At 36.9% G+C, this 27,732-nt stretch overlaps 1 protein-coding gene and 1 long non-coding RNA gene across 2 annotated transcripts; one reads left to right on the top strand and one right to left on the bottom strand.

Moving 5' to 3' along the window:
- Positions 1 to 567: 567 nt before the first annotated feature.
- On the top strand, positions 568 to 27,732 carry LOC139132899 (uncharacterized). Its single transcript, XM_070699259.1, has 20 exons — positions 568 to 924; positions 4,666 to 4,868; positions 5,707 to 5,815; positions 10,732 to 10,848; positions 13,646 to 13,707; positions 15,595 to 15,756; positions 16,459 to 16,572; positions 17,501 to 17,572; positions 17,977 to 18,079; positions 18,678 to 18,754; positions 19,646 to 19,710; positions 20,312 to 20,495; positions 21,246 to 21,398; positions 21,970 to 22,047; positions 22,367 to 22,547; positions 23,033 to 23,178; positions 24,271 to 24,365; positions 24,848 to 24,926; positions 25,419 to 25,527; positions 27,085 to 27,732. The coding sequence occupies exons 1-20, from the start codon at positions 852 to 854 to the stop codon at positions 27,156 to 27,158; spliced, it is 2,256 nt and encodes a 751-aa protein (XP_070555360.1). The 5' UTR covers positions 568 to 851; the 3' UTR covers positions 27,159 to 27,732.
- Positions 6,463 to 7,231, bottom strand: LOC139132908 (uncharacterized). Its single transcript, XR_011552482.1, has 2 exons — positions 7,058 to 7,231; positions 6,463 to 6,663 (listed from the first exon to the last, which is right to left on the bottom strand). It is a non-coding gene; the product is annotated as an uncharacterized lncRNA (long non-coding RNA).

Genomic DNA, 27,732 nt, shown 5'->3' with positions numbered 1-27,732 from the left:
TGAGGACACATGCATGAGTTGATGACGCAAGTTTTGGAGATCGAAAGTGAAACTAATTACTCATGTAGTAGTAATGTGCTGTCAAACAAACACAATTACATTTCGTACTTGTTGCTTTATGCATTATTTTTTGATTCGGCTACAGTAATTTTGGATTTTTAATGTAGAAAATCACATGATGTCGGCCTTCGTGATCGTTTATCTGCGAAGTTGCTGATAAGAAAAGAACAAATAAACAAACATTTGTTCTGTAATATGCCACTGTGAAATGCCTGGTCCGTGTTTACATAAATGTGCGCAAAATAACTTGTAAAACGTATAAAAACAAACACGACAAAAGATGTAGCAAAAGTGACTGGAGTGAACTGGCGGCAATAATTGTAACCTACGGTGTTAGTGTTTCAGTAGTTGTTGGTCAGCTCCGGCCTACGCGGCCCACCATGGAAAGCTGTACCGGTGGGCGGAGGGACCGTGGGTATATCACATTTGTGCGGTCTTGTGTACCCAAGTCATAATGGAACGGTCCAAACTCTCACGGTCATGTGATGCCTAAACCAAGTTGTTGGGGTCGTGACCGTCATGCGACACAGCTGTCAATGCCAGACAATGCTGATCCTGTGTCCGCGCTGACCATTACCTTCTTTGAAGCCCCCTCCCATTTCCAAAGTCACCAACGCAACGCAGGATCTAAGCCACAATCGCTAGCACACTCGCCTGTCCTCTGGCTAGCGAGCGATTCATTTTAGATTATTTGTCATCCTACAGACAGTACAGAGAGGGGCCGTTCCATTCAGTTGGACTGAATGAAGATTGCATGCTCAACGTTCGCTCATCTATCTATAATAAGTTAAATGCAAGCAAGTTCACAACATACCATGTCAGATATTATCAACGTGGATCAAGACCCCTCCTATGAACCCGCAGGTAATTAGGATATTTTGTTTGTTTATTTTTTTTATCAATTACGTGCAGTTCAGTCTTGAACCAAGCAGTACTGGTTGGTAGGCGTATGTTATTCACAAAAAATGAACAAAATGCGAGACGAAATATTTAACAACCCGGAAGTCATCTGCAACAAAACCGACAACGGAGAGAAGTTCCCTATTTCGTCACCTTGTATAGCAAAGGGGGCATTTCGATCCGAAGACATGGCTAGCCAGAGACCGAGTCACAGCCGGCCAGTAACAGGGCCCTCCCAAGTCCGGACTTCGTCATCCCATGGTCACGTTCCAAGTTCAAAGTAAAGTGATGCATGCAGTAGACATGAACTTATAAGTGCAAGGGATACATGCCCACAGCCCAGGCCACCCCATCCCTAAGTATTTACTTGAGAAAAAGGCCAGGCATCCCTAAGTATTTTAACTTGAGAAAGAATTAAGCCAAGAATATGTTGTTCATAATCTCTTTAACTCTCAGCAGATTTATCCTCCACAAGTTTTTGAGTACCGTTCAGTTCATCAGTTATTCGAAAACAAATAATTATGTAAAACGTAGCCACCTTTTGCATTCTGTTGGTACAATTTTTCCACTCTATCTTCCCTGATTACATCATTTTGCTACAGAAAATAGGGCTTTTAATATGGCAAAATTTGGAGGGGAAAAGGTCGAATTTGTCATTTTCAATCCACAAAGCAAGTTGTTTCATCAGTCAGTTTGTGGACTGACTGAACAATGTAGTGTACACTGAATGAAACCATTGTTCATATGGTCAGTGGGCTCCCACGCTCATTCACCACTGCCCTGCACTACGTGTCGTACTACTACCTCCATGGTTGAATGAATTATAACAGTCAATGAAATTTTATTGGACTTTTACCAAAACAAGTAACCCAACACACATGCCTGTACCCACACCACAGATCCGATAGAAAAAAATCTTAATAAAGCTGCATGACTTAAATTATAAGTCAATAAGCAGTAGAAGATTATTTTTTATGAATAACATTTACTAGTATGGATAACCAGAAAAAATAAAATTACAAGATCCCTTCAGAAATGTAACAGAACTGTCCTCAGACATAAATTTTGCCAAGGAATGGGTACAGCCGATGAGTAGGGATTATGTATGGACGGTGTCACCCCCTTGTACGGTGTTTTGAAGGTGTGCAATCCTAGGCATGTGTATTAGTTATTCATTTTGAAAGTGTTCCTAGGACGTGTAGAAGTGAACAATTTTGAAATAATTCTTGGACAAAATCATCACTTGATGGGCAGAGATATCTGGCAGGCTTATTTCCTGTTTTTTTTTCATAAAAATGCATTGCTTACGATGAAACAACTCTTTTGTTAGTCCCCACGGACACCGTCCGGGGGGACTTATAGGTTTGGTCATGTCCGTGCGTGCGTCCGTCCGTGCGTGCGTGCGTCCGTGCGTCCGTCCGTTCACGCAGATATCTCAGAGATGCCTGGAGCGATTTCATTCAAACTTGGTACAAGGATTACTTCATATGTCATACATATGCACATTGATTTGATTTGTGATACGATCCAATATGGCTGCCAGGCGGCCATTTTATTACGATTTTTTCATGTACAGAGACCTAACTCAGACATGTTTCAAGCCGTTTTATTCAAAGTTGGTACAAGGACATTGACCAATGTCATAGATATGCACGTCAATTTGTTTTGTGATACTATCCAATATGGCTGCCGTGCGGCCATTTTGTTACGATTTTATCATGTACAAGGCCGTAACTCGGGCATATCTCAACTGATTTTATACAAAGTTGGTACAAGGACATCGACCTATGTCATACATATGCACATCGATTTGTTTTCTGATACGATCCAATATGGCTGCCAGGCGGCCATTTTATTACGATTTTTTCATGTCATGTACAAGACCTAACTCAGACATGTTTCAACCGATTTCATTCAAAGTTGGTACAAGGACATTGACCAATGTCATAGATATGCACGTCAATTGCTTTTGTGATATGATCCAATATGGCTGCCGTGCGGCCATTTTGTTACGATTTTTTATGTACGAAGGCATAACTCAGGCATCTCTCAACCAATTTTATTCAAAGTTGGTACAAGGACATTGACATATGTCATACATATGCACGTCCATTTGTTTTGTGATACGATCCAATAAATCAAATTAATTGCCAATTTGCATTTACATGATGAACTTTTGTTTTTAGGGTGAATGTCCAGAAGCACTGCATCAAACTTTATAAAATATGGTACCAGTGATAATCTATCAGTGTTATGATAGGATGCAAAAATGTTTTGCAACATCCTGATGATTAATTCCTAGTTGACTCATTTAATGAACTTTAGGATGGTGGCCTACATTGGTTTTACGTTTTCATCACCATGGAACTCATTCTTGGCCATTGAGCGCCATCTGTATCAAAGTATTTTTATCACAGACCTAATTAATGAAGAGGACTCTATCCTCTCTGAGGATTTGTAATCAAAGTTCCCATTAACAAGTGGGGACTGTGTCATCAACGATGACTTGTTAAATGAAGTTTATCAAAATCATCATAAGATCGAAACATTGATTGGTGATTATTGGGAAAGTAAAGGTTATACTAAAAAATTAATAAAAACTTAAAAGTAATAAACCACACCAAATGACTATATATCATGAGAAATTGACCACTTTATGACATGTACTATGTAGTGAGCTTGTTGGATATTAGTGGTATACGTATTGCTTAAATGGTTTATTGCTATGATATCATAATGCTATATGAAAATTCTGGTCTGAAACATCAAAAATTTTTATTTTCTGTAGCTGAGAGCTCGCATGATTCTCCAACCATGCTACAACACAAATATTGCACAATTATTTTTATGTCCCGACAAATCAGATAGCTGTATTGGTAAATAAATATTGGTATGATATAATTTCTATTTGATTGTCGACCCTTTCTTACCAGAACCGTATACCAGCAATAAAGGGTTGATGCTGGTATGTTATTAGAAATTCGTGCTTAAAAGGATTAACCTTTTCACCCCGATTTTCTTGTTCATAGGGCCAGCCTTACCATTTAAAGAATGAAAATGGGCCATACCATTACTAGTAAAAGGGTTAAGGTGATACCGAAGGATTCAAAGCATGTGTTGGTTGCTATCGCTGGCAACATTCCAAACATGCACTTTTGCACGTCCAAAATCTTACTGTTCTGTTATTTTCTATGGATTTTCGATTCCTGATATTTTGAAAAGCTCAAAAGCTTTCAACTCTCTCAATTGCAAGCCAATTTAGCTGATTTTTGGTAGGATTATTGAAGTCAAAGTTGAGAATATAGATAAGCATGCGTTTCTAAAAATTCCGGACCATTTATGAGATATAGCCGTTAAACCCTTCAAAATTTCACAAAATGACACAGTAGATATTTCTTGCTAGGGGCTCTAAACAGGTATCTCATGTATTACATTCTGAAATTTTGGAAAATTTGGTGCAAATTTGTAGGAGCTGAAACATTTTAAAATAGAGCTGTGAAAATTTGTATATGCATGACGTCACTGACCAATCGCCTGACAAACCTGCGTCTTTGGAATTGTATGGTTCTGTAAATCTTTATTATGAAAGAAAACCATGAAAACTTTTGCATTTGATTGCTTTTGGAAATTGCCCATAGCAACCGTTGCTTAGCAATTTGAATCCTTCGGTATCACCTTAAACACTGTTTTATTTCTCATTTTCAGGTTCAGGTGTTTCAAGAACACAGGATGGCGACACAGTGTCCATCAACAGTGACAGTCCATCGGCGACTTCTCAGCTCAGACAGAGATCTGGCACTGGCTCCACCACGCATAGACTCATGGATGATGTTGTCGACGGCTTCGTCATGGTTGGTCCGCCACCGGAGAATGAAATAGAAGCCCAGAAATTGTACCAGAACTACATGGTAAGATGGAAAACTCCAGCATTTCACCCCTAAAATGTAAATAAAATAATCCAATAACCTCTGAGGAGTTATGCTTTGTCAACACTTTTACCACCATACATGGTTTTGTCAAAAGCCACCGTTATAAATGGTGATTTTGGACCTATTTACTGCGAATTTTGCCTGAAAGGGTTAATGCTCCTTTCCTGTTATGACTTTGGGAGCCAAAATGAGTTATTGCATCGGTTAGATACAGCATGCAGCAAAGTAAATGAGCAAACAGTAGAGAACAGACATAAACTGGCAGAGCTAATCTCAGGACATGATTTTACTTCAATTGTATGCCTGTCCCTGCATGATTTTCTGTTTGTCAATCCAATGACAAAGAAAATTGAACCAGATTTCAGTTTTGATGTAATGCTGTCAAAATTACCAAACAAACAAAAGAGGTAGTGAAAGGGTGAAAAATCATTTTTTTTCTACTTCAGGTCAGTATCGTGTGCAATCTGATGTTGACCTAGTCTGAGGTACATGCATGTGATCAGCAGATAGTTTAACAGTGAATTGGACCATTGTCACAAGGTACAGCTGTAGACCGGCCAACATGTACAATGGAAGGTGTGACAAGCAGAGCGTTCTTCATTGCATCACTAATCACACGAGTGATGTTTTTGATTTTCGTAACAATGCCTAGGCTGGGAAGGTTTGGTTAAAAAGACTTCAAAATATCATAAAACTGTTTCTCCATGCTGATGCTGACGTGTAGAACGAGGGATTTTGTCCAATTTTTTGAGGGGTTTATGTATACATTCATCTTCCATCCAGTCAAATAATCTTCTCTTTTTCTCATTGCCAATAGTTTGGTTACAAGAAGTGGAAAAGTCATGTGACCTCACGACCTTTGTCACAAAGGTCATCGGTTGTCAGGGAGCTGTATGCAGAACCAAAAAGTGTGAAGAAAAGTGTCAGTAAGTATGAATTTTCAATCAAGCTTTGTTAGTGTAGGTAACCAAGCTAGCATCAGCCTCAATACCTCTACCCTTAGAGTGCCAAAGTTAATTTTTGCCGCCTTAAAAAAATGAAATGTGATGTCAATTTTTCAGATTTTTGCAAAAACTTTGATGAGAAACTGCCCTTACTGAAATTTTAGGCCTCCCGCAAACTGTTACTGCAAATTTGCCGCAAGCTTTGCAGTAAATTTGCAGCAAACTATTTGCCGCAAATATGCGGGTGGTTCATTTTTCAGATGCAAATTAGGTTTCTTGTGAACTTGCTGCAAATATGCAGCAAACTCCCTGCCGCAAGGTTGCTGCAAACTCTTTGCAGCAAATTTGCAGCACAATCCTTGCAGCAAACTTGCGGCAAATTAATTTGAATGTTACTGAAATTTGCCGCAAACTCCATACAGCAAATTATTTTATTTGCGCTGACCATTGTTTCTCGTGAAACTGGTATTTCAGAGTTTAGTTGGATAAAACACATCTTGTGCTGTCCACAGTCGGCCAATATATAAATATTATTTATGCAACTTAACTCTGAAATACCAGTTTCACGAGAAACAATGGTCAGCGCAAATAAAGTTATTATAAACAAAAAGATGACAGAGAAAAAAAGGTTAAATTCAATTGTGGTACAATTTATTTTATATGCCATGTTCATTTCATGCTACATAAGTGTCATGATCATGTCAAGATTTTCTTTTGACTTGAGAAGTTTCATGTAACATTTACATTACTGTCAAAGGCTGCGATTTGGCTTTCTGTTCTCTGAATTTCTTGTCCCTTTAGTCATGGAGGTAGTGTACCAGCAATGGATTCTGAAAAATATAAATCGTTCAGGGAAGAGTGTAAGTCTTTACCGTTTGACCAAACATTGTAAATTTCATGAAAGAAATCGATAATTATTTGAAAATGAGACAAAATCAAGTTGAAAAATTGAAGCAGAAAATGCATAAATATTCATGATCGAAATTAAATTAATAATGATTAAAATGTCCGACAGCGGACAACTCGCCGTATGTTGTTTACATACACGACGGCGACAGTCTGCAAAAATCTCAGTACTTACTGTAAGTAACTGTTGTGAAACGAAAGTGAACTCAGTATGAATCAGTACTCAACGAAAATTTATCTTTAGTAAAGATTGCAATACAACGATTACAGAACATAATTATAGCGATCGATGTACAGACGAACGGTACATTGACTTACATTTCTGAACGGCTCGCAGACGATGGACAATTCCGGTCCGGTTGCAGGTCTCACCGTGCTGTGTGTAAATACCGTACTCAGAAAATATAGTCGGCATCTTTACTGCCGCTCGCGTTCACAAATTTAGAACTCCGCCTGTCCCTGGTACTGTATACACGTTTTTGCAACTATGTGATATCATTTGGCTGGCGATTCCATAGAAAGATCACGAAATTGTCCACTAGAAAACTCCCTGCTCACAAGTACGCAGCCAACACTGGCTGATGGTACTAAAATCTAACTTCGCGCCGATCAAGCCTCATGACGATAACGGAAGTGCGATCTATAAATCATTACGCGATTGATAATGTAGTCCCGTTTTAAATGCTGGAATTGACTCTACATCTGCACCAATCCGTTATATTTCATACTTAATATAGCATTTAATTTATTAGTTTAATGAAAATGGTTATTTTTATCATAGAAAGACTAAAAAGAGAGTAAAAATTCTTTCAGCACGAAGAATCAATATCAATGCGCGAACTGACCTTGATGAACCGTGACCGAGAGTGTAAATATGTCGGCTGCTCGCAGCCGATACACAGGACGTGTTGGACGTTGGTGAAGCGGCGCTTTGAATTTTCGTACAGCGACTCGGGATGGAGTGTAATCCTAAATCTCAAATTTGTGCTCGACAATACAACTCTAACGCTGAAAACATGGACAAAAGCCTTTTACCTCGACCCATGTTATCAGAAGGCGAGATTTTGTCAGTGGCATCGATGGGACAGACTGTAAGCTGCAGTGCATTGTACGTACCGTATACATGTACTATATTGATGGGATGAATAGCTTGGAGCACAGCCACTACTCTGCTTGGAGGTAGTAGCGGAAACATTACTGTACAGATTTGCAGTAACAAAAGTCTACGACGTGTCCTTACAGACCATCATCAAACATGTCAAACGCACATTTCGTTCGAAACTGTTTGCATTTTGGTATCATTCGCAGAAAATACAGGGTGTAACTTGCAAGACAGACAAGTCCCTGTTTCAAAAATTTGTTTCCTAGTAAAAATTCAGTTTTCGATCCAACCATAATTTACCCAACCAGATTGTCAAAGGGCACTTTTATTACATCATGTCACTACAGTATATACTATAGATGCACTCTATATCCATGCAATGCTTTCACCAGCATAACTGAAGCTGTTCATTATCTAGCATTACCAGTTATTATAATTTAAAAAGTGGATTGTCTGTTATGAAATAAAGGAACATAAAATATAAATGAAAGATCAATTTTATGTTGCTTACACATGACTGTCACGAAGTGCAACAGTACTCAGTGTGTACTGTGTACTCCCTGGTAATGAAATAGTGGGAAATATGTCAATCATGTGTTGCTGCATATTTGCAGCAATAATCTGGTTTGCTGCAACTTTGCAGCAACTTAGTCGTTTACCGCAAATTTGCTGCAAACTGACTTAAGGGTTTGCAGGAGGGTCACATCTACCTGCAAACTTCTGCAACTCCTTCCTGCAAGCTATATGCTTGCTGCATATTTGCAGCAAACTTGCGGCAAATTTGCAGTTGAAATAATTTTCGGTAAGGGTGTAGCTAATGAAATGTGATGTCCATGTGGTCCAAAATTATCAAAAAAATTACAGAAAAATTCAAAAATATTGTTGAAACGTTGCACCAAAATTTGGTTGGGAAAAATCCTCAACACTCAAAGGGTTGAAGAATACAGTTTGGGAGTCAGTACACCTGTTGCTGCAAATGTTTACTTTACCAAATTTACCCCTCAAAAATCACTGTGTTTGCTTGAATTTTAAACCTTTTGCTTTCTTTTCATCGGAAGTCTACCTCTCTTAAACAGTCTCTGAAGTTTTGTGAAGAATATTAGAGAAATATTTCACACTACTTCTTTGTCTGCTTAGATTTTAAAAAAAGGCTCTCAAGTTTTCACGATGTGGAGATTTATTGGAATTAGCCACTTGCCTATCCAGTTAACACTTTAATTTACAATTAGGGTTGCTAGTGTATTGAATGCAAGTACAGTAAATTTTGTAGTGTTATATGACTATACAGATCCAGAAAATTCAAATTGAGGCAGTGTGTGTCGCAATTTTTTTGCAAATCGACATGCTTAGATAAATAGACATTTCCTTTGAAAATACTGCCCTTATTAGATGTCTGAAAGGACGATCTACAGATTCAGCTTTTGATAATATTTTCATTTCTTCCCCCTGTTGTTTTAAGTACACGTACCGGTACTTCTTCTTTTGTCTTAAGCCTGTGGAAGGACAAAGTGCTAGCCTTGCATTGTCAATGAATTGTTGACAAATGAATTTGAGTCCAGTGCAAAGTTCAATTGTCACAATAACATTGGACAGCACAATTGGGCATGTACACAAAGATTTTCTTTTCTAAAATGTTAGTTGACACAACTAGCCATTTTGTATTTATCTCATAGAGAGATTTCACCCAAAAATCAGGACAGTTGCTGAATCTTTTACAACTATGCGGCATTAAGTTATTTTTAGAACTGGATCTTTCTGAGCTCTAGCATGACATGTTGGTGAAAAATTTTTAATGTTTGATGTCGCATCAGCTTTCACAGGGTTAGTCTGTAATACTTTGTAACCAGAACCCTCAACAGCAGTAACTTTTGATAACTCTTCATTGATTTTGTTCCATATAATATATACATTTTCTTATTCTTGCTTCAAAATATGTTGCGACATGAAGAATAGTGTGGCCAACACGCAACATTGAGTACAATAATATGCTATGTGATTGCAAACCATGTAGAATATTGTTGACATTTGAATTCTGGCTCAGAGTAAAATTCAGTTGTCAACAACGACAAGGTGCACTCCAAAGGATTTAGACATGATTGCGGGAGTATGATTGGAAACTGTGTTTTACAAACAGAATAAAAAAAAAGACTAAATATATCAAAATGAAGTTACAGCAGCTAATAGAACTGTAACCATGTGCCATCGCCTACACTCATGAGTAGCTAACTACCATAAAATGGTAACAGGCTTGGGTCAAGAAAGGTCATTGTAATAATCACTATTGTATACTTTACATTTGATGTAATGTTTCAAATTCCTGTTGTTGAGTATTGACAAATGACAAAACATGCTTCCCCAAAGGTCACAAGTAATATAAACACTTGTCTAGACCAGTATTCAATCCAGATATTCACAAGAGTTATTAAACTCTTTGGTTAAAAATAATAATTTTTGATATTCACAAAAACAGGACAGTGAAAATTCAATTACTGAACAGGCTTTCGAACAGTCCATGCAAGAAGCTGCCAGAAAACTTGTACAAAATATTTGCCTGAAAAAGTGTCCTTTTGTTGCTGTATGTAAACCTACGGTATTTATAGTATAGTATCTAGGTGGTGTGTTTTGGCTTCCTTAAAATCCCACAATACCAAGACTGATGACTAGATATTAAACTTTAAACCTGTCTGACAGAATTGTAAAGATTTCACAAAAATGTAGGTCCAAAAAAACGCTTTTTACTTAAATAAGCCATGTGATTTGAATATGAAAATCTTGATACGATCATTATTCCATATCTTATCAATGTAATCTGTCTTGTTGTTATTGTCTTCCTTTGTTTTCAAAAAAAAAAACATTCCAAATTAACTTAAATTTTCTTTTTCTATTGCAGCATCAACAATATCGGTTGGTAATTTGATATACTGCTTTCTGATTGGTTGGTGGGTTGCATTGGTGTATCTGCTAGTGGCGTTGATCATGCTTCTCACAATTATCGGAAGAAAACACGGTAAGATATTTAAGCAATAAATCATACCCAGTAGTGACAGGTATACCTGGAGATTTTCACCAGTTTCATGGAATACATGTGTAAGAGATACTGAGTGCATATATGGAGTGGACTGGTCAAAACAGAGTGGTATACCCATTGCCGAGGTGGTTTACAGCTATTGTATCATAATGGCATATTGAAATTTTATCACATAGAAACAAACATACCGGTACATACATACATACATACATACACACACACACATGTGGATCTACATGAATTTGTGTACGGTAACATAAATACAGACAATTAAATATGTACGTGTATATATAATTACATACATTTAGCATTCATTGATGTCTTTTCTGTTATTTTTCTTCTTTCTCTGTTAAATATGAAGTTCCTTGCTCTATTCCCCAAATAATGTAGAAGTGACTAGAGGTCAACAGGGCCGATGTTATTAATGAAAGTTTCATTAATTGTCCCAGCTAGTGTCTGTTTAGTGAATTGTAAAGGAAACACCAAAAATACAATTTGTTGAATGTTCCTCTTGTTAGCCCGCCAACTCACAAAACGTCATCACGCATTTACACAGTAGCACCGCTATTGCAGAAACATGTACTGGTGGGTTGAAACACCCGCAGGAGAAACTTGAGACGTTTCATCCCCTGAGTCACAAAAACAACTAGCTTTGCTGTACTTTTATCCAAAGCAAACAACCTTGAAGGCCAAAAAAATTGTAGATACCCCACTCAAGGTTACAAGTGGATTCTTATCAAAGGTGGGCAAGTTTGCGGAAAATGAGAGAACTTTGAAGACAATAGAGGCATTCACTCCTCCACAACAAGGCACTGTTTCATTGGCCAGTACCGTGACACAACCTTTATACGCTTGTCGACTTTTCAATGGGTTTATTGTTCTGTATTTGTCAGGATATCTGTTCTCTTCTCACGGGGCAGAATCCACTGTGGACTATCATCATTGGGTCGATGTCCTGTCTTGTTGTATTCCTGAGATTTATTTAGGCAGCATAGCAACCAGTAAAAAAAAAACTACAGTACTTTTGTGCCTGACATTTTCTCACATTTGTCATGAACGTTTGATTTTCAGCTCCCCCAAGCATTTTGCATGTAATATAATTCTATTTGACAATAGGACAGTGTAGGAAATTCGCAGGAAATAACAAACAGATATTAGTGCATGTAATTTTGAAAAGCTGCTTGCCAAAATACAGTGAAATCTGTACTTGCGGATTCCTCTCTAATCAGAACACCTCTTTATTAAGGACGGATTTATCAAAGCAAAAATCACTTTGAATAGAATTTCACCTGTCTATTAAGGACATCTCTATATTAAGGACACTTTTTCCATTCTCGAAGGTGTCCTTAATAGACAGGTTTCACTGTAGTTATGTCTTGTATAGTGTATGTATCCGGTATTTTATGCCTCTCTTTTTAGCAAACAAAAAATTTGCAATTTATTCCATCCACACATTGGGTAGTTAACTATAAAATTTCATCTACCCTACCTAAGATATACATATTTCACATACCAGGATACAGTTATTGTCCTACTCTGAATTAAAGCTGGTTAGTATGGATTGTATATCATGTATATTGTATGTACCGCATACAGTGGATATAGTATACTTACCATTTCTATCTGTTTGTAAAATGCAAAAAAATGACGAAAGTACAGTAAAACCTGTGTTTGGTGTACAGAGGTCCTTTTAACATAGAGTTCTGTTAGAATGGGAATGGGAAAAGGGTTCAGCTTAGACAGATTTCCAGTTTAGACAGGGTTCGGTTTAGACAGGTTTCACTGTATCATTATATTTGTAAATTTGTTAATAAATCACAACCACTGATTTCATTCAATGACATACATCAGATGCGTTGTGTAAATGATGATAAAACTTTAAAAAAAAATTGACAACTGTATACATCTGTCTCGCATCATGTGATAGAGGTCTGCCGGGCCCCAGTACTATTTGACAACAGAAATGACAGTTATGGCCTGGAAACTTGTTGCTTTTGATAAAAAAGTGCAAAATTATTTGCATTCATGTCAGAGGAGACATAATTTGTTACAAATTACATCAAATATCTAGTATTTAAGTCTTAAGTTATGAAATTTACAATGTTTACAAGTTTAGATCTTTTCTGTTCTTCCCCCAATGCCCTGTTAAGAGGTCCAAACTCACCATTGATAACAGTTGGTTTGGGCCAAACTATTGCGGTAAAAGAGTTAAGTGTGCTCGCATAGCTACATGTAACCAAGAAAAATGTGGCTTGCATATTTTTACTTGATATGAAACAGGTTTTATTTACTTCCCAAGCCATTCTTCTGACAGCTATAAATTTCAGCCTGGCATAGCATTATCTTTTCGATGAACATAGTGCAAACTTGTTAAAGAGCTGTATTTACGTGCTTTCTTGTCACAGAGCAATAGCAGAACTGAAACCAAAATCTCTGAAGCGAAAGTCTGTATACACTAAAATGAATCAGTGTTCCTTTATCCAGTAAATGTACCTACTGCACATGCTCAGTATTGTACCTTGGGATTATTCCTGTTGATTGAGTAAATTTTGAATGCCACTGTTGTAAAAGTGCTTCTGCCTGTTAGGAGTTGAAAAAAAATTCTTGTGTGGTTATGAAAATTGAAAACCTTCATTTTGGAAGTGAGAAATTATTTGCTTTGGAGACTGGCATGTTAAACTGTTAACTGTCATAACTGTTTTAGTTTTTGAACCAAATGCCAGGATCTGCGTCGGACAAAAATTTCTAAAAGACTACTTTCTCATTTTCTTTACAGCAATGTTTTGCCTCAAGTTTGCAGGATATTTCTTCTGGCCGTTCGGCAAATTTGTGCAAGAGGTAAGCTGTGCTGGAGATCAAAATATGTTGAGTTTCAGGAAAGATATCAGAAAGACAGTACAAGTCTGTTTGGAGTTGAACATTCAGAAGGTCATCTTAGTCTTGGTGCATAAAAAATACAAAGAGGTATAGGCAGAGTGAAAGAAGTACATGTATGTCAATAAAAGACAAGAAAACAAGCTTGCTGCAATAAAAAGGGTAGACCTTGACTTTCAGGTAAAGGTCAAAGACACTGAGTTCTAGGTCGCATTTAAAACCAAGGTTCTTGACCGCGTCTTCCGAACATGTGTGTTATATTTTTATGACTCTACCTCTGATCAGCAATGTAATTGCAATTTTTGCAAGGTAGTACCCTACAGGCCTTTAAATTGAAAAACTTAAACTTTGGCTCAAACTTATTGTAAGGGAACATTAAACCATTTCCTTTTGAAAATTTTGACTAAAACGAGGCGCCACCATGCAAAATTTGGTACTAGAGAAACAAATTACCCAATATTCAAAATGACGGCCATCCCTGTGTTAACTCTATGGATAAAAATTAAACTTTTGATTCTAAAGAAATAACTCATTGAAAAATTTATTGACTCTGTTAGCTTCAAAATGTGCCCCCACAGGTGGTAGAGCAAAACATATTGTAAAAGTTTGAGAGTCCAATTATCTGTCCCCTGTGGCGCATTCTACTTTTAATTCCAGTAAAACTCTGCCTAAGATCAGCAGTGTAATCATATTCGTGAATTCACCTCACCTCTGAATTCCCACTTGCATGGTAAAAACTGTACCTTATTAGGGACAATTTTAGCAATGCTTTAAACACCTAAAAACCCAAATACAATTCATTATTAGGGACAGAATAGACAAATTTGCACAAACTTCATAATTCGACCATGTAAAACTTGGAAATAAATTTTCAAATAAGTTCATTTGATCTTTGTGCCATATTCACTGAGAAATTATCTGTGGTATGCTGTTGCCTGCTTGGAAAAAGAATGTAGTTTGGAGGAAGATACATGATGTATATGCCTCCAGGGCAGATTTTATGACTCTCAAATTCTTACAATTCTTTGCTGCCCTACAGCTTTTGTGGCCTCATTTTGAAACTTGTTGGAAGAATTAAGTTACTGCTGTCTTGATTTTGTAAAAAAAAATGATTCTTTGAGTTATCTCGGGATTGTTAGCCATTCTGAACTCAAATGCTGGTAAATTCTAGTGAAATTTCTTCTCTGATCCAAACAAAATGCTCCATAGTTGATGTTTTGTATTCATGATTATTGAATATAGTATAAAGACTTCTTTATATTAAAAAGTACTAAGTAACATGTTACAGTTACATGTTAGAGATGCATACTGTATTAACCTAGAAATTTAGCTTTGAGAAATGATCAAATACAGTAGGTTAAGATAGGTCATGATACCAATGAAATAGAATTAAACAAGTGCAGTAGACTGTCGTAATATATAGAGGAATTTTTAAAGTAATTTACCTCTGGAAAAGTTCACCAAGATATTCACATTGACCTTCAGGGATGATAGTACAGAATGAGACAACTGCACCAAGTTGTGTGATGACAATTTTTTGTCGCATATATTAACCCAGCCAATTTTTTCCGAATTTTCCCAAAATTCTGATCAAAAACTGTAGCCAATGAAAAGCGATGTCCATTTGGTCCAAAATTATCAGAAAATTGCAGAAAAAAAATTGTAAAAATTGGCAAGAAAAACTACAGCACTCACAGGACTAACTTTTGTCAGGGGAATATTTCCACAGCCCACTTACAAATACAGAAACTCAGTTGCACATGCTAGAAGAGTTATGTGATCAAATTTGTGTCTTATGATATTTTGATCTTATATTGTGATAATCTTATATTGCATCTTCTTTCTTTCCAGTACACTGAATACACCAGTATAATCTCAAATCACGTCACAAATTCAGGTTCGAAACAGAGCAGCGGATCAGAAAACCTGACTGAGACTTCACCATTGGTGATATCAGAATCGTATTCTGATATCGACACGAAGTTTGTGAAAACAAAAAATGGCAACTACTGGGTAAGTTATGTTTCAAAGACAATATCAAATGGAAAATGAGAAGAGAGAGGAGTCATGTCATACATTCCTAATTTTCTCAGAATCATCACAAAATGGTGCAAGTTTAAAAATCCATTAATAGGTGTTACTTTTTCTGTATTTTTTACTGTCCTATGTCTTTAAAATACAAATTCTTATTCCATTCTCAAAATCATGTCGGAATGCCCCAGTATTCAAGCCTGTCAACACAGGTATATAAAATCCAAACTTTTATTGTTGACATGTGAATTTTATTTCAGACTAGAATTTATTCGTCGACAAGAATATTTCACATTGCCATACAAAACTTTTCCTTTGCAAAGCTAGTATTTTGTAAATTGACATATGTTGTTGAGAGAAATATAAGAAAATGAACTGGTTTGTAGAACAAAGATAATGACAACATCACAAGTTACAGTTGTTATCTTTTCAATGAAAAGTGTAAGGGGCCGCTGGAAAACTGTACTCTGACAATTCTTTCAAGAGTCCTGAAAGATCAAAAGTAGCGGTAGATGTACCAGTATATAGTTTCTGTTTTGTCACAGTCTGTACTGAATGGTAAATTAAACTTAAAGTTTGTTGGCTGCCATATTTTAATACCACATTCAGCTACTGTTTCCCTCTTCCATCTCTCCATGTAACCATTCATGACAGTGTCTCCATGTGTGTTGCTTCTCTCACCAGCGTCGAGTGGACACTTATTTTTGGCTTGTACTTGGTGTGCCCATACTGGTCATTGTACACTCGTTGGTATTTCTGGTTACCTGGTTACTAGTGGTATTCATCCCCATTGCCAAGGTGAGCTTGACCCCTGACCTTTGCCCTCTGTGCTCCTGTAGAAAGTGTATATATATATAAGTGTGTTTGTCCATCTGCAGTTTAACCCTTTCACCACCATGGTTGTCCCAAATCCATTGTTTTCTATGGTAAAGTTGGACCTGTATACAGGGAACTGGGGGTGAAAGGGTTAAAAAATTGTGAAATATAAAATAATGATAAATGAGATAAATGAAAGAGATGGTATTTATCATGAATTATTCTGCTGCAAATTGTCTGTACTAAAACTTTCATATATGTCAGTTTTTGTCATTTTGAGTTTCTCTGCATTCAGTAAAGCTGTAAACTCTGATTTCTATCATCAAAATTTTCTCTGATGAAAAATAACCCCATTAGCAATAAAAAATGAATAACACAGTTTAAGCGTGAACCTTACAGTAAAAACAAATTTGGTTTCAGTAGTTGTATGGTGTTTCATTCTCAGGAAGCTGCATAAACTTAGTGTTGTCAACCATGAGTATAAATATTTTTCGAAAAACATGCCCAAGTTGTAGACTTTTTGTGCCATTAGTAACATATAGTGTAATTTAAGTTAATGGTAACAGTCCCAATTTGCATATCATACAGTTTAACCTCCCTATGGTTCATTGAAGGGTCATGAGGTAAAGTGGACAAATGTCTTCCTCTGTATAGATTGCGTACACTCATCCTTTTGTACACACATGAATTTGTTTGTGCCGCCATCATGTGATCTGTTGTACTGAATCTGAAGAATACAGCACATCCTATTATTTATTGGGTAGGACCACGTGGATTGCCCCTCAAATGGCTTTCAGAATATTATGAGAAATATGGTAGCTCAAATACCAAGTCCGAGAATATGTGAAAAAAATGGAAAATTGATAAAATATGTCACTTACATCTGAACTGAGTATATTTTTTGTTACAGGTGAACAGTATTGCGATTAAAAAGATATTATTTCTTCCACCAGAGAAAGTTAGGATAGACAAAACCAGTATGGTAAGTATGGGTATACCGGTAGTTAGAGGCATGGACTTGAGTTTCAGGAAAAATCTTGTCCGATTATATTGTATTCTCTTTTCATCACAGTAGAAACAGTATATTATAAATTATTAAAAAGATAGTTTAAGAAGTTTCAGGTCATGGACCCTAACAGTAACACATTCAGATATTTGCACACACTGTAGGTCTGTGATGTTTTAGACAAACACTGTCTGCTGGCAGAACTACAAAAAGGAAAATAAATCCTGATAATAAACCAGATTTGCTGCCATTCAGACTTTAGATTTAATTTGTTAAAGAAATTACCACTTTTTCTCACTTCTGCTTTTATTTCAACCGAGCGCTTGGAACATTATTCACTCACATAGATGAAGTGGAATTTGTTTTGCTTTCTTCCACAGAATGGTGATGGCCCCCACGCAGAGGTCGTAGTGTGTACCTACCAAGCTGTCAATGTATATTATTATAAATACACCGTTGATGGCATGAATGTAATACTAGTCAGTATCCTTTGTTGTGTCATTGCACAAAATTCTCTGTGAAAACAAATTACATGCAGCGTGTCGGATAACTAGGACAGAATGCACATTACACTTACATCCTGGTATTTTCTGGTTGCTGACCCGACCTTATGACCTTACATCCTAGTATTTCTGATAATGTGAATAATATGAAAAAGCCGTTTTTATCTAATACTCTATAAAAGCCAACCAAATTCCCTGAGGTCTGTACAGAATGGTGCAGCAACGAACTGTCTAGAGTCAAAGTTAACCCTTTCACCCAGAGTTCCCTGTATACAGGTCCAACTTTACCATAGAAAACAATGGATTTGGGGCAAACCATGGTGGTGAAAGGGTTAAGTTGATGTTTAAACTTGAATTCAAGCAAGAAATTTTTTTAACACAGTAGCCTGTATAGCCCTGAAAAGCTTTTCACTTCCACTAAGATTTTTCACATTCTTGTTTCATCTGAAGTCATTGTCATTGCAAAACTAGCTAAAAAAACCCCAACAACAAGTCATCGGCTTAATTTTTAATGAGAATGGTACCAGTATTTCAATATAACTCGGATAAGATTGGAATCCTTAATCTCTGATGTCCAGATTTACTTGTATTTGTAGTAGTAGCACTTCTCTATGGTTACCTGGACCACGCAGACACGCCCCAGTCATCCAATGTGGTGAGTGATTTTGCTTTGAGTATCATTACAAGTATTTTACCCTGATAGTGTTTTATGTACAGATATATGCAGTGATGTACACTAGAGTTTATTGATCTTTCTTCCAAAGCATTTGACATAGATTTTGTCGTAATATTTTCGACAGTAGATCTCCCACTCCAAATGCTCATCTAGTTATTTTTCCTAGGATGATATCATACTTAAGCAATAGAGCACACCCAGCGAAACGTATACCACGAGATTTTGACCAGTTCACGACATATATGCACAAGTGATAACAAGTGTATATACGAAATGAACTGGTCAAAATCAAGTGGTATACCGTTGCTGGGTGTGATTTATTGCTATTATATCATCATAGTATATTGAAATTCTGACGTGGAATGTCAAAAACAGATTTTGCTCAAGCTGTGAGCTTGCAAGTATGCCAGCCGTGGTATATCACCAATATACCACAGTTCTTTTCGCGTCTCGACCAATCAGGTCACTGTATTTGCGCCATCAATATACTGGTATGATATGATTTACCATAAACAACTTGGGCTTGGTGCATTATATATATTTTGTTCTGCATTAGGACATCTCCTGACAAAATATGATTAAGTTGTGTGTATATATACACACCAATTTAACTGATAAGCAGGCATATGGATACTTATAAGCCCTTTCACTTCTGCTATGTGGTATAGACAATCCCATATTTTCAGCAGTGCTTGGACTACTATATTAGAAAAATGGGGAGAACAGGATGTATATCAATGAAGAGCACAAAAGTCCTTTTGCAGCTTTTGCCCATTAAAGGCACAGCGGTCTTGTCAAGTTGGCATTGCATGTCTTCGATATGCTTTCTTTCAGATTTCGATTCAGTATTTGCAATTTTGTTTATTTCAGAAATTCATATTGTCTTTGCTCGCAATCATACCTCTAGCTTATTACATCGGCATGGCGATTGCCAGGTAAGTTTGCTGGTGACTCATCAGTATGACGATGATCAGTTCAGCTCAGGATCATGCCAGTTTTGGTCAGATGAAGACTAAGTGTTGTATGTTTTACAAAGAAGGGAGAAATGGGATAGGGATGTCATTGACATTACTTTAGACAGTGATTTTCAATTATGATCAAAATGGGTGGTGATGATGATAATACTCTACATGAAATTACAAAGTGATTTTGATGATGACTATGATGATACAAGGATGATGATGATGATGATGATGATGACAATGATTATTATGATGATGATGACGATTGTGATAATGATGATGATGATGATGATGATGATGATGATGATGATGATTATGATGATGATGATGATGATGATGATGATGATGATGATGATGATGATGATGATAATGATGATAATGATGATGATGATGATGATGATGATGATGATGATGATTATGATGATGACAGTGATCATAGCATTCAGAGCAATGGCAGGTACTACTCCGTAGGTATTACAAACAAATAATCGGACAGGAAAATTTGCCAGTGTCAAAAATTCACAGAAAAAAGAAAAGTTAATCGCTGAAGTCTTTCTTTTTGTTTTGTTTTCAGTATTGCCGCACAGAGTACCTTTGCAGTGGGCGCAGTTCTCAATGCAACGTTTGGTTCAATAGTTGAAATAGTTTTGTACATAACTGCCCTGTTACACGGCAAACAGGGTGATGACCATTGTTACTCAGAACTTGTGAAAGCAGCGCTGACAGGAACCATATTAGCTACTTTGTTGTTTATACCGGTAAGTGATACCAGACCACAGTATTTGTAATTGCTGTGGAATCTGCTGTAATACTTTGCTGCTTTGTGTAGGTTTCTTGCAGAACAGCAGGAAATCTTGTAATTATCAGTTGATGTCTTGACTTGATAATTTGAAGATGAGTTAAAAAAACATGATATGACATTTAACACGACTTTTAACTGACTCATCAGCATGCCTAAAGAGCACTACGCCAAATCTTTATTGTAAAAATAACGTAGTAGGGGGGTCCTCCCATAGCAACTGAACCCCCTAGGATCATCTTGATTGGTAATATTAGTCAGTGTAGGTCCAGTCCTCTACAGTTCAGTGGACTTGTCATCTAAAGATTTACAAAACAATGGTGGTAATTTCAGTTGGCTTGAAGCGATATAAAGACAACTCAAATCTCATGAGTGTGTCACAACGATCTTCTAGTTTCTGTGATTTTTAACCCTTTGAGTGTTGTAATTTTTCCTACCAAAATTTTAGTGCAAAACTCTATCTTTTTTATGAATTTTTCTTTAATTTTTACAATTTTGGAACAAAATGACATCATTTTCCATAGGTTACATTTTTAGTCAAGATTTTGGGAAGAAATTGTTTTGATCTGAAAAGAATTTGCTGAGCTATATTTTAGAGAGGCAACAATATTTGACCATGGCGCTGAGAGGGTTAAGCTGATTGTGAGTGACTTGATCTGAAGAGGGTTAGAATGGATTGCATGATGATAATTTGTCTTCTTTTCAACAGGGATTGTGCATGATTTTAGGAGGACTCAAACACCATGAACAGAGATTTAACTGGAGGTCAGCTGGGGTCAGCTCTGCACTGTTGTTTGTTTGCATTGCTGGTGCCTTTGCTCCAACCATGTTCTCCAAGGCCTACGGAATACTTATCTGCAGTGTAAGCATGTTCAATTTTCAGCGTTATCGACAACAAAGGGTGCATCAAAAAGGTCACGGTGGCCGTCCATTGCCATTGTTTCCTGATTGTCATCACTTCTTTTTTTATCTGCTTCTCTACGTGACTGGTGTTAGTGTTTTGATATTTGGTGTGTATATCCCCTTTTGATGGGTTTCATTTAGATTTGTTGAAATTGTGATGAAACTGGTGATACATTTTTTAAGCCAATTTTCCAACCTCTTACTCATCTTTTGTGAGTTCTTTCCTGTTTATGTCAAGATAGTCAATTTTATATATATTCTGCATCTACACTGTTTATAATTTACAAAGTATAAGACTTAAACTAGCACAATATATTAAACAAATATTAAAATAACAGACCACAGCTCTCAGGGTCAAATAGCTTACAGTATTCTGTCAACTTTCCATATATTACACTGTCAATAGATCTTATACTTCACTATGTCACCATGTATTTTCTGGCTGGCACTTTCTATTGGTCCAACCTACATGCTCTTAGTGTGTTTCTTTTAATTTCACCAATCAGATTACCTCTGTCTTCTTCCTGTAGGGTTGTGACGCTGTAGCCAATCACACAGTGCTTGACAATGATACAGAGTTTATTTGTACTCAGTGTCGGTCACAGCCGGTAAGTAAACCAGTTGATTTGAACACTTCTTTCAGAGACATTTTGTCCTCTGTTCACACAGTCTCCCCCACCATGGAGAGACCTTAATTGACTCACACAGTTCTGACAAATTTTTGCCACAATCATTTGTGTGAGAAACTGACTTGAAATGGCCATTTTGTAGCAATTTGAGCATCATGATGCTACTTTTTTCTAGAATGTTTGATTATTCTCATGTTTTGGCATTAAAAAATCCCTCATTCAAAAATATGAGAATATTTTCACTTTTTTCCGATCATTCATTCTTTAAGAAGTGGTCATATTGAATTTTTTCCAACAGTTTGATCACAACAGTGAAATGTTTACACAGCATATAGAACCGTTGATCTACACCTGTACAGCTCTGCTACCCTTGGCCTACATCGTGGGTTTGATCTACACTCTAAAAACACACAAACATATCCATAGGATTCCTATAGAACCCATCAAACCACAGGAGAGTGACAATGCCCTGCCACAGGGTAAGTACACATCCATAGGATTCCCATAGAGCCCATTAAACCATAGGATTCTGACAGTGCTGTGCCATAGGTTAGTACACATCCATAGGATTCCCATAGAACCCATTAAACCATAGGATTCTGACAGTGCTGTGCCATAGGTTAGTACACATCCATAGGATTCCCATAGATCCCATCAAACCATAGGATAGTGACAATACCCTACCACTGGGTAAGTGAACCAGTATGTTATAGCTAACACAGTGTTTTTGTTCAGGTTTAGGAACTTTTACAAGATAATCCATTGCAGTGCTGTCTCCATGGGTATTATTCATTTCAAAGTGTTCATCATCTACAGTGTTGAAATTCGACCAAAAGTCACTCAAAATTTGTTAGAATAGATACGTTTTCATACAGCATGTTGATAGCAACCAAATAGCAAATTGAATGTGTAAAGAGTTGAGATTCGCTGAGTAATTAATCACCTCTTGATCATCTTTTCGTAGCTCAGAGTCATCACCATGGCGTTGCACACTGGTCCAGATTAAAGAGTTTCATCATTCTGATGGTGTCCACCATCTTGATGTCACTGTGTGCAGAGCTGGTGACCGACAATATCCAGGAAATTTTAGTCAACTCAAAAGTTTCAATAGTAAGTACGGCCATGGACAGTAGAAGTGAGTGGGGACATTTAGCTTAGGCTAATAACATCAAAGAACCACTTATTTGATGTGGGTTGTAATGCACAATAAACAAAAACACAAGCGTATGCAAGATGACATCGTATCAGCATATACCGGTATGATTCCTGTTCTTGTTATAGTGTGCCACAGCTCTCTCATGAACATGAGATTTTGTTTCCGGAACATGTTTTACCGGTACTTTTTTTGCAATAAAGAATTTGTTTGTTAAATCCAAACTTTTGCAGGTAACTTGTTATTTTCTGTCAACTTTGGCAATATGCCCTCAAAATCATTGCTCCTGTGAGCGTGTTCCTGTGCTATGGGTGCATCCTCAAAGGTTCAATCAATGTGAACACACTGTGTCAACTTCACCGGTGAGATATCAGTGGAGCTGTAACCCCACAGTCCACGCGACAGCTGATTATCCACGACTAGCAAAATCTGTACGACTTTGACTGCATATGAAGAATATGGAGGATTTTTTGGTGGCAAAGTTTTATTGTGTTTAGGGTCTTTCCATTCTCAGCTGTTGACACTACGGTATATTGTTACTGGTCGACTTACAAGACATGTCAACTTGAAACAAATCTTTTTTTGGGGTGAAATATCAATCGAGCTTTTGGTACAACCAATTTGTCATTTGAATATCCAGAAATTTCAAAATCTGTATGATTTTTGACTGCATATGAAAAATGTGGGGGCTTTTTTGGCAGCAGAGTTTTGCTGTGTTTACAATCTCTTCGTTCTTCAGTCATAGTTTCATACAATCTTGAGTCAACTAACAGAGGAAACGCAAAGGCATGAGTCGCCAGCATCTGTTTTTAAGCTTGTCAACGTGTTACCAACCTTTGAATAGAACAGCTTAATTTAAAAGGATAATAACCAAGTTAGCATAAAAAATTGCTGAAATACCGCCAGTTACATACCACATCTCTCTTCTGCTATCAGTCTATAGTATGGCTCGGTGTAAAATCTTGAAGTAAAACCTTTCAAATATGATTCTTTATTTAGGCTTTTTTTGATGATAATCAAAATTAACAAACCTTTATTTTCTTTTGCAGTATTTTATAGGAGTGACGTTACTGGCTTTAGTGCCTGATATTCCAGAGATAGTGAATGGTATACAGTTTGCATTGCAGAATAACATGACCCTCAGGTGAGCATCATGGGGATGTTAACCTTTCAACTTTGACCTCACTTTGCAAGTGAACAATGTGCAACTGAGGTTTTGGTAGAACCTTTGAGATCAAGATCAAAATTCTGTCAAGTTAATATGTTCCCAATGAATACGAAGGCATAGTGATCTCACTTGTGGAAGACATTTTATGTCTTGGATTCTATGTTATGAGATTTCACTTCACATAATCAGTATTACTTAGAAATAAGCAATAGACACAATTTTGAAAGAGCATAGAAATTATCAGTAAGATTTGTTAAATATGGCATTCAAAGAGCTTAATAATTCTTCAAGTGATGTGGAAAGTTGTCCGTAACTTTTCAGCTTTCACCAAAAGTTTTTTTACCATTTACTGAGTACATGCAAACCACATTTGATTTGCATCTCTTAAACTGAAATTGTTGTCAAAAAGAGTTCTCTGTATGAAGAATTGACTTGTTCTTGAAATTTCTTTTTGACAGTATTGAAGTTGGGTGTTCGATAGCAGTCCAAGTTTGTCTGATTCAGATGCCTGTGCTTGTCATTGTCAATGCCATTCATGTAAGTGAAAACACTTTCAAGAGCTACCGTCTTCACTCAGAAAGTTTTGTCCACTATTCATCAGAATATTGATCTGTGGAGATATGAAAATACAAACAAACATTTTTTTGCATTGTTTGCATAGCAATGACCTTTCTTTGTACCTGGTTACACAGTGGAGAATACCATTGTTCAAGTGGCATGACCATTTCTGAGTCACTTCCAAATGGAGCCAACAACACAGCTGGAAGTGTAGAATGGCACAAAATCCCAATAGTTGGGGACAGAGTTATTCATGCAGACTTTCAGCTGAGAACACTTGAGGGTTCGAAGGTCATTTTCAGGATTTATCCATAAACATCTACTCGGGATAAAATATATTATACCTATATTTCACTTAACTTTGTCTGGCACTTTCATAGAGAAAAATAAACTTGAAATGATGTCAGTAAATTATCTATTGTATGGGCTTGGTCACAGCAATTTTCACATTTTTTGTAATTTTTTTTTCAGCCAATCGATTTTGTACTGGTCTTCAATGATTTACATCTGTGGTCAGTTGTACTTAGTGTAGTCCTTGTAAATTACATATTTATGGATGGAAAATGCGATTATTTTCAAGGTGAGAAACTCTAGCGATGTCTTGTGACCCTTAAGCTCCAAGTTTGAAGTGGATTGACTCCCCAAGCTGAAATATTGAAATCAGTCACTTCTGACAAACAAACATGTTTTGAAACAATGGTCTGAGTGTCCGAAAGTTCAATGAATCCTCTGAAAGTGTTCACCTACGATTCCTGTAAACAGATCCTCTCATATAATGAATGAAAGTTTGTTTTTGCTAAACCATTTTGGTCAAAGGGTTATAGGAAAAGTTATGACACACTATTTTCCGTTGACTTCTTTGACACTTTTATACCAAATGCCATGCAATCCGGTGTTGTGTGTTGACATGATCTGATTCTGGACAGATATGTACCATGGAGAATTTTCCGTTAGTGTGTCCTTTAACCTGCTCACCCCAATAGCCTGTAAGCAGTTCCAAAATCACCATTGATAACAATGGGTTTGGGCCAAACCATGGTGGTGAAAAGGGTTCATTAATTAATTAATGCATCTACATCCTGTGTGTCACAGACTATAGAGCTGACACATACAATGACAAAATGAATTTTTAGCTCATATTTGGTTTTGTATATAAATACCAAAAAGAGCTTATATGATGAGTCAGTGGCGTCTGTATGTATGTATGTATGTGGGTATGTATGTGCGGATGTATGTCCGTCACACACAAAGGCTCCCATACCGCCAAAGCTACCATCTCAGTATTTGGTGTACAGGTAGATACAGGGGTTGAGATGTGAATTTGTTCAAATGAACACGTCAGTGTCAAAAATGTGCAAATGAGGTAAGAAAAAGGGAAATCCTGCAAATGTGCAGGAGTGATGGCATGCCAGTAAGAAAGAGGCCAACTCCACTGATCTTGAGTCATTTCCTGTCATTGTTTATGAACTGTTACATATTAACAGACCTGCTCAAACCATAGACAGTAGGGGGGGGGGGGAAGACTGTCTATGCTCAAACTACGAGGGCAAGCTGTTTCTGCTATGCATGTTGCTAAAGTTGACCTCCAGTACCTAAAGTTTAAGACCTTATTACTTTTGTCATTCTTGTTTTTCTGGTTTATATATTTCTTGTTGTTTTCTGGTTGTACTGTGTAGAAATCATTGCCATAACATCAACGTAGAATTTCCTCCACTGAACAGATAGAAACAATATGTATTGTTGATCTTTGGTACCCATACTGGTATATACCAATTCTGATCTAATTTGAGCGACACCGTATAATTGCGATATTTGTATTCTTACTTGTTATTTATAGAATGGTTAATATACACTACATTACTACTAAGAGTTTGATCTTGGGGGATGAAAGTCAAAATTTAATTCTGGAAAATTATCAAAAAGAATAAAAGTCAGTGGCAGTGTGAATTCAAAACAGAATATGTACTGAAAATATTTGCACCATCTCAGTTTGACTGTTCTTCCGTGGAAGACATTGCTTGTGTAATAAGGATTTCAAGAGAAAAGTGTGCAATGGTTCAAGTGTGATCAATTTGCCTTTGAAGCTTAAAACTTCTCAGATCCAAGTGGCTTACATATTTTTGTTTTCTATTTGCAGGTTCAACACTGGTGATTGTGTACCTCATTTTGATCGCCATGTATTATTTTGCTCCCAGTCCCACAGGATGTTGATGATCCCCAACAATCCTACAGACAAATTATGGTTTTACTATTATTTAACCTTTAAAAGGTTGTAGATATCAAAAATAGTATCAGCTGGGAAGAATAAATTTGTGAGGATATTTGCAGAATTTTGGGATAAGCCTAGCGGTATTTGCACAGCGCCCTCTATAGGGTGATCTCAGCATTATTTTGCATTCAGTGCTGGTACACTGACTCATTGGATTGATTGTGTAATTAATATACAAGGGTCATGAGCCTGTGTCCCTTTTTAGATTGTTACACAGAGATTTCAAACAAACAAGGATTATCCTGAAAGGAAGATATTGCTTTTTGTGGCAAAACCATTGATGCTACAATCTGGTCATACATTGTCCCTGGTTACCCAGACTGCACTGCAGGGCCGCCCTACAAAATGTAGGGAAATCCCACTAAAAATTTATGAACAAGATGGTGTGACATGGACAAGAGTGATGCACCATGGCATTGCTGATCTCTAATATAATGATTGCAGTCTAAAAGATATGTAAATGAGACAAGGTCGTACAGAGTTTGGCTGATTAAATCATGCCTTGCTATTTCACTT

Source organism: Ptychodera flava, chromosome 1 (assembly GCF_041260155.1).
Source record: "Ptychodera flava strain L36383 chromosome 1, AS_Pfla_20210202, whole genome shotgun sequence".
In the NCBI taxonomy this organism is placed as follows: Eukaryota; Metazoa; Hemichordata; class Enteropneusta; family Ptychoderidae; genus Ptychodera; species Ptychodera flava.
Note: the sequence above shows the minus strand (reverse complement) of the source record. Positions and strands in the feature narration are given on the sequence as shown.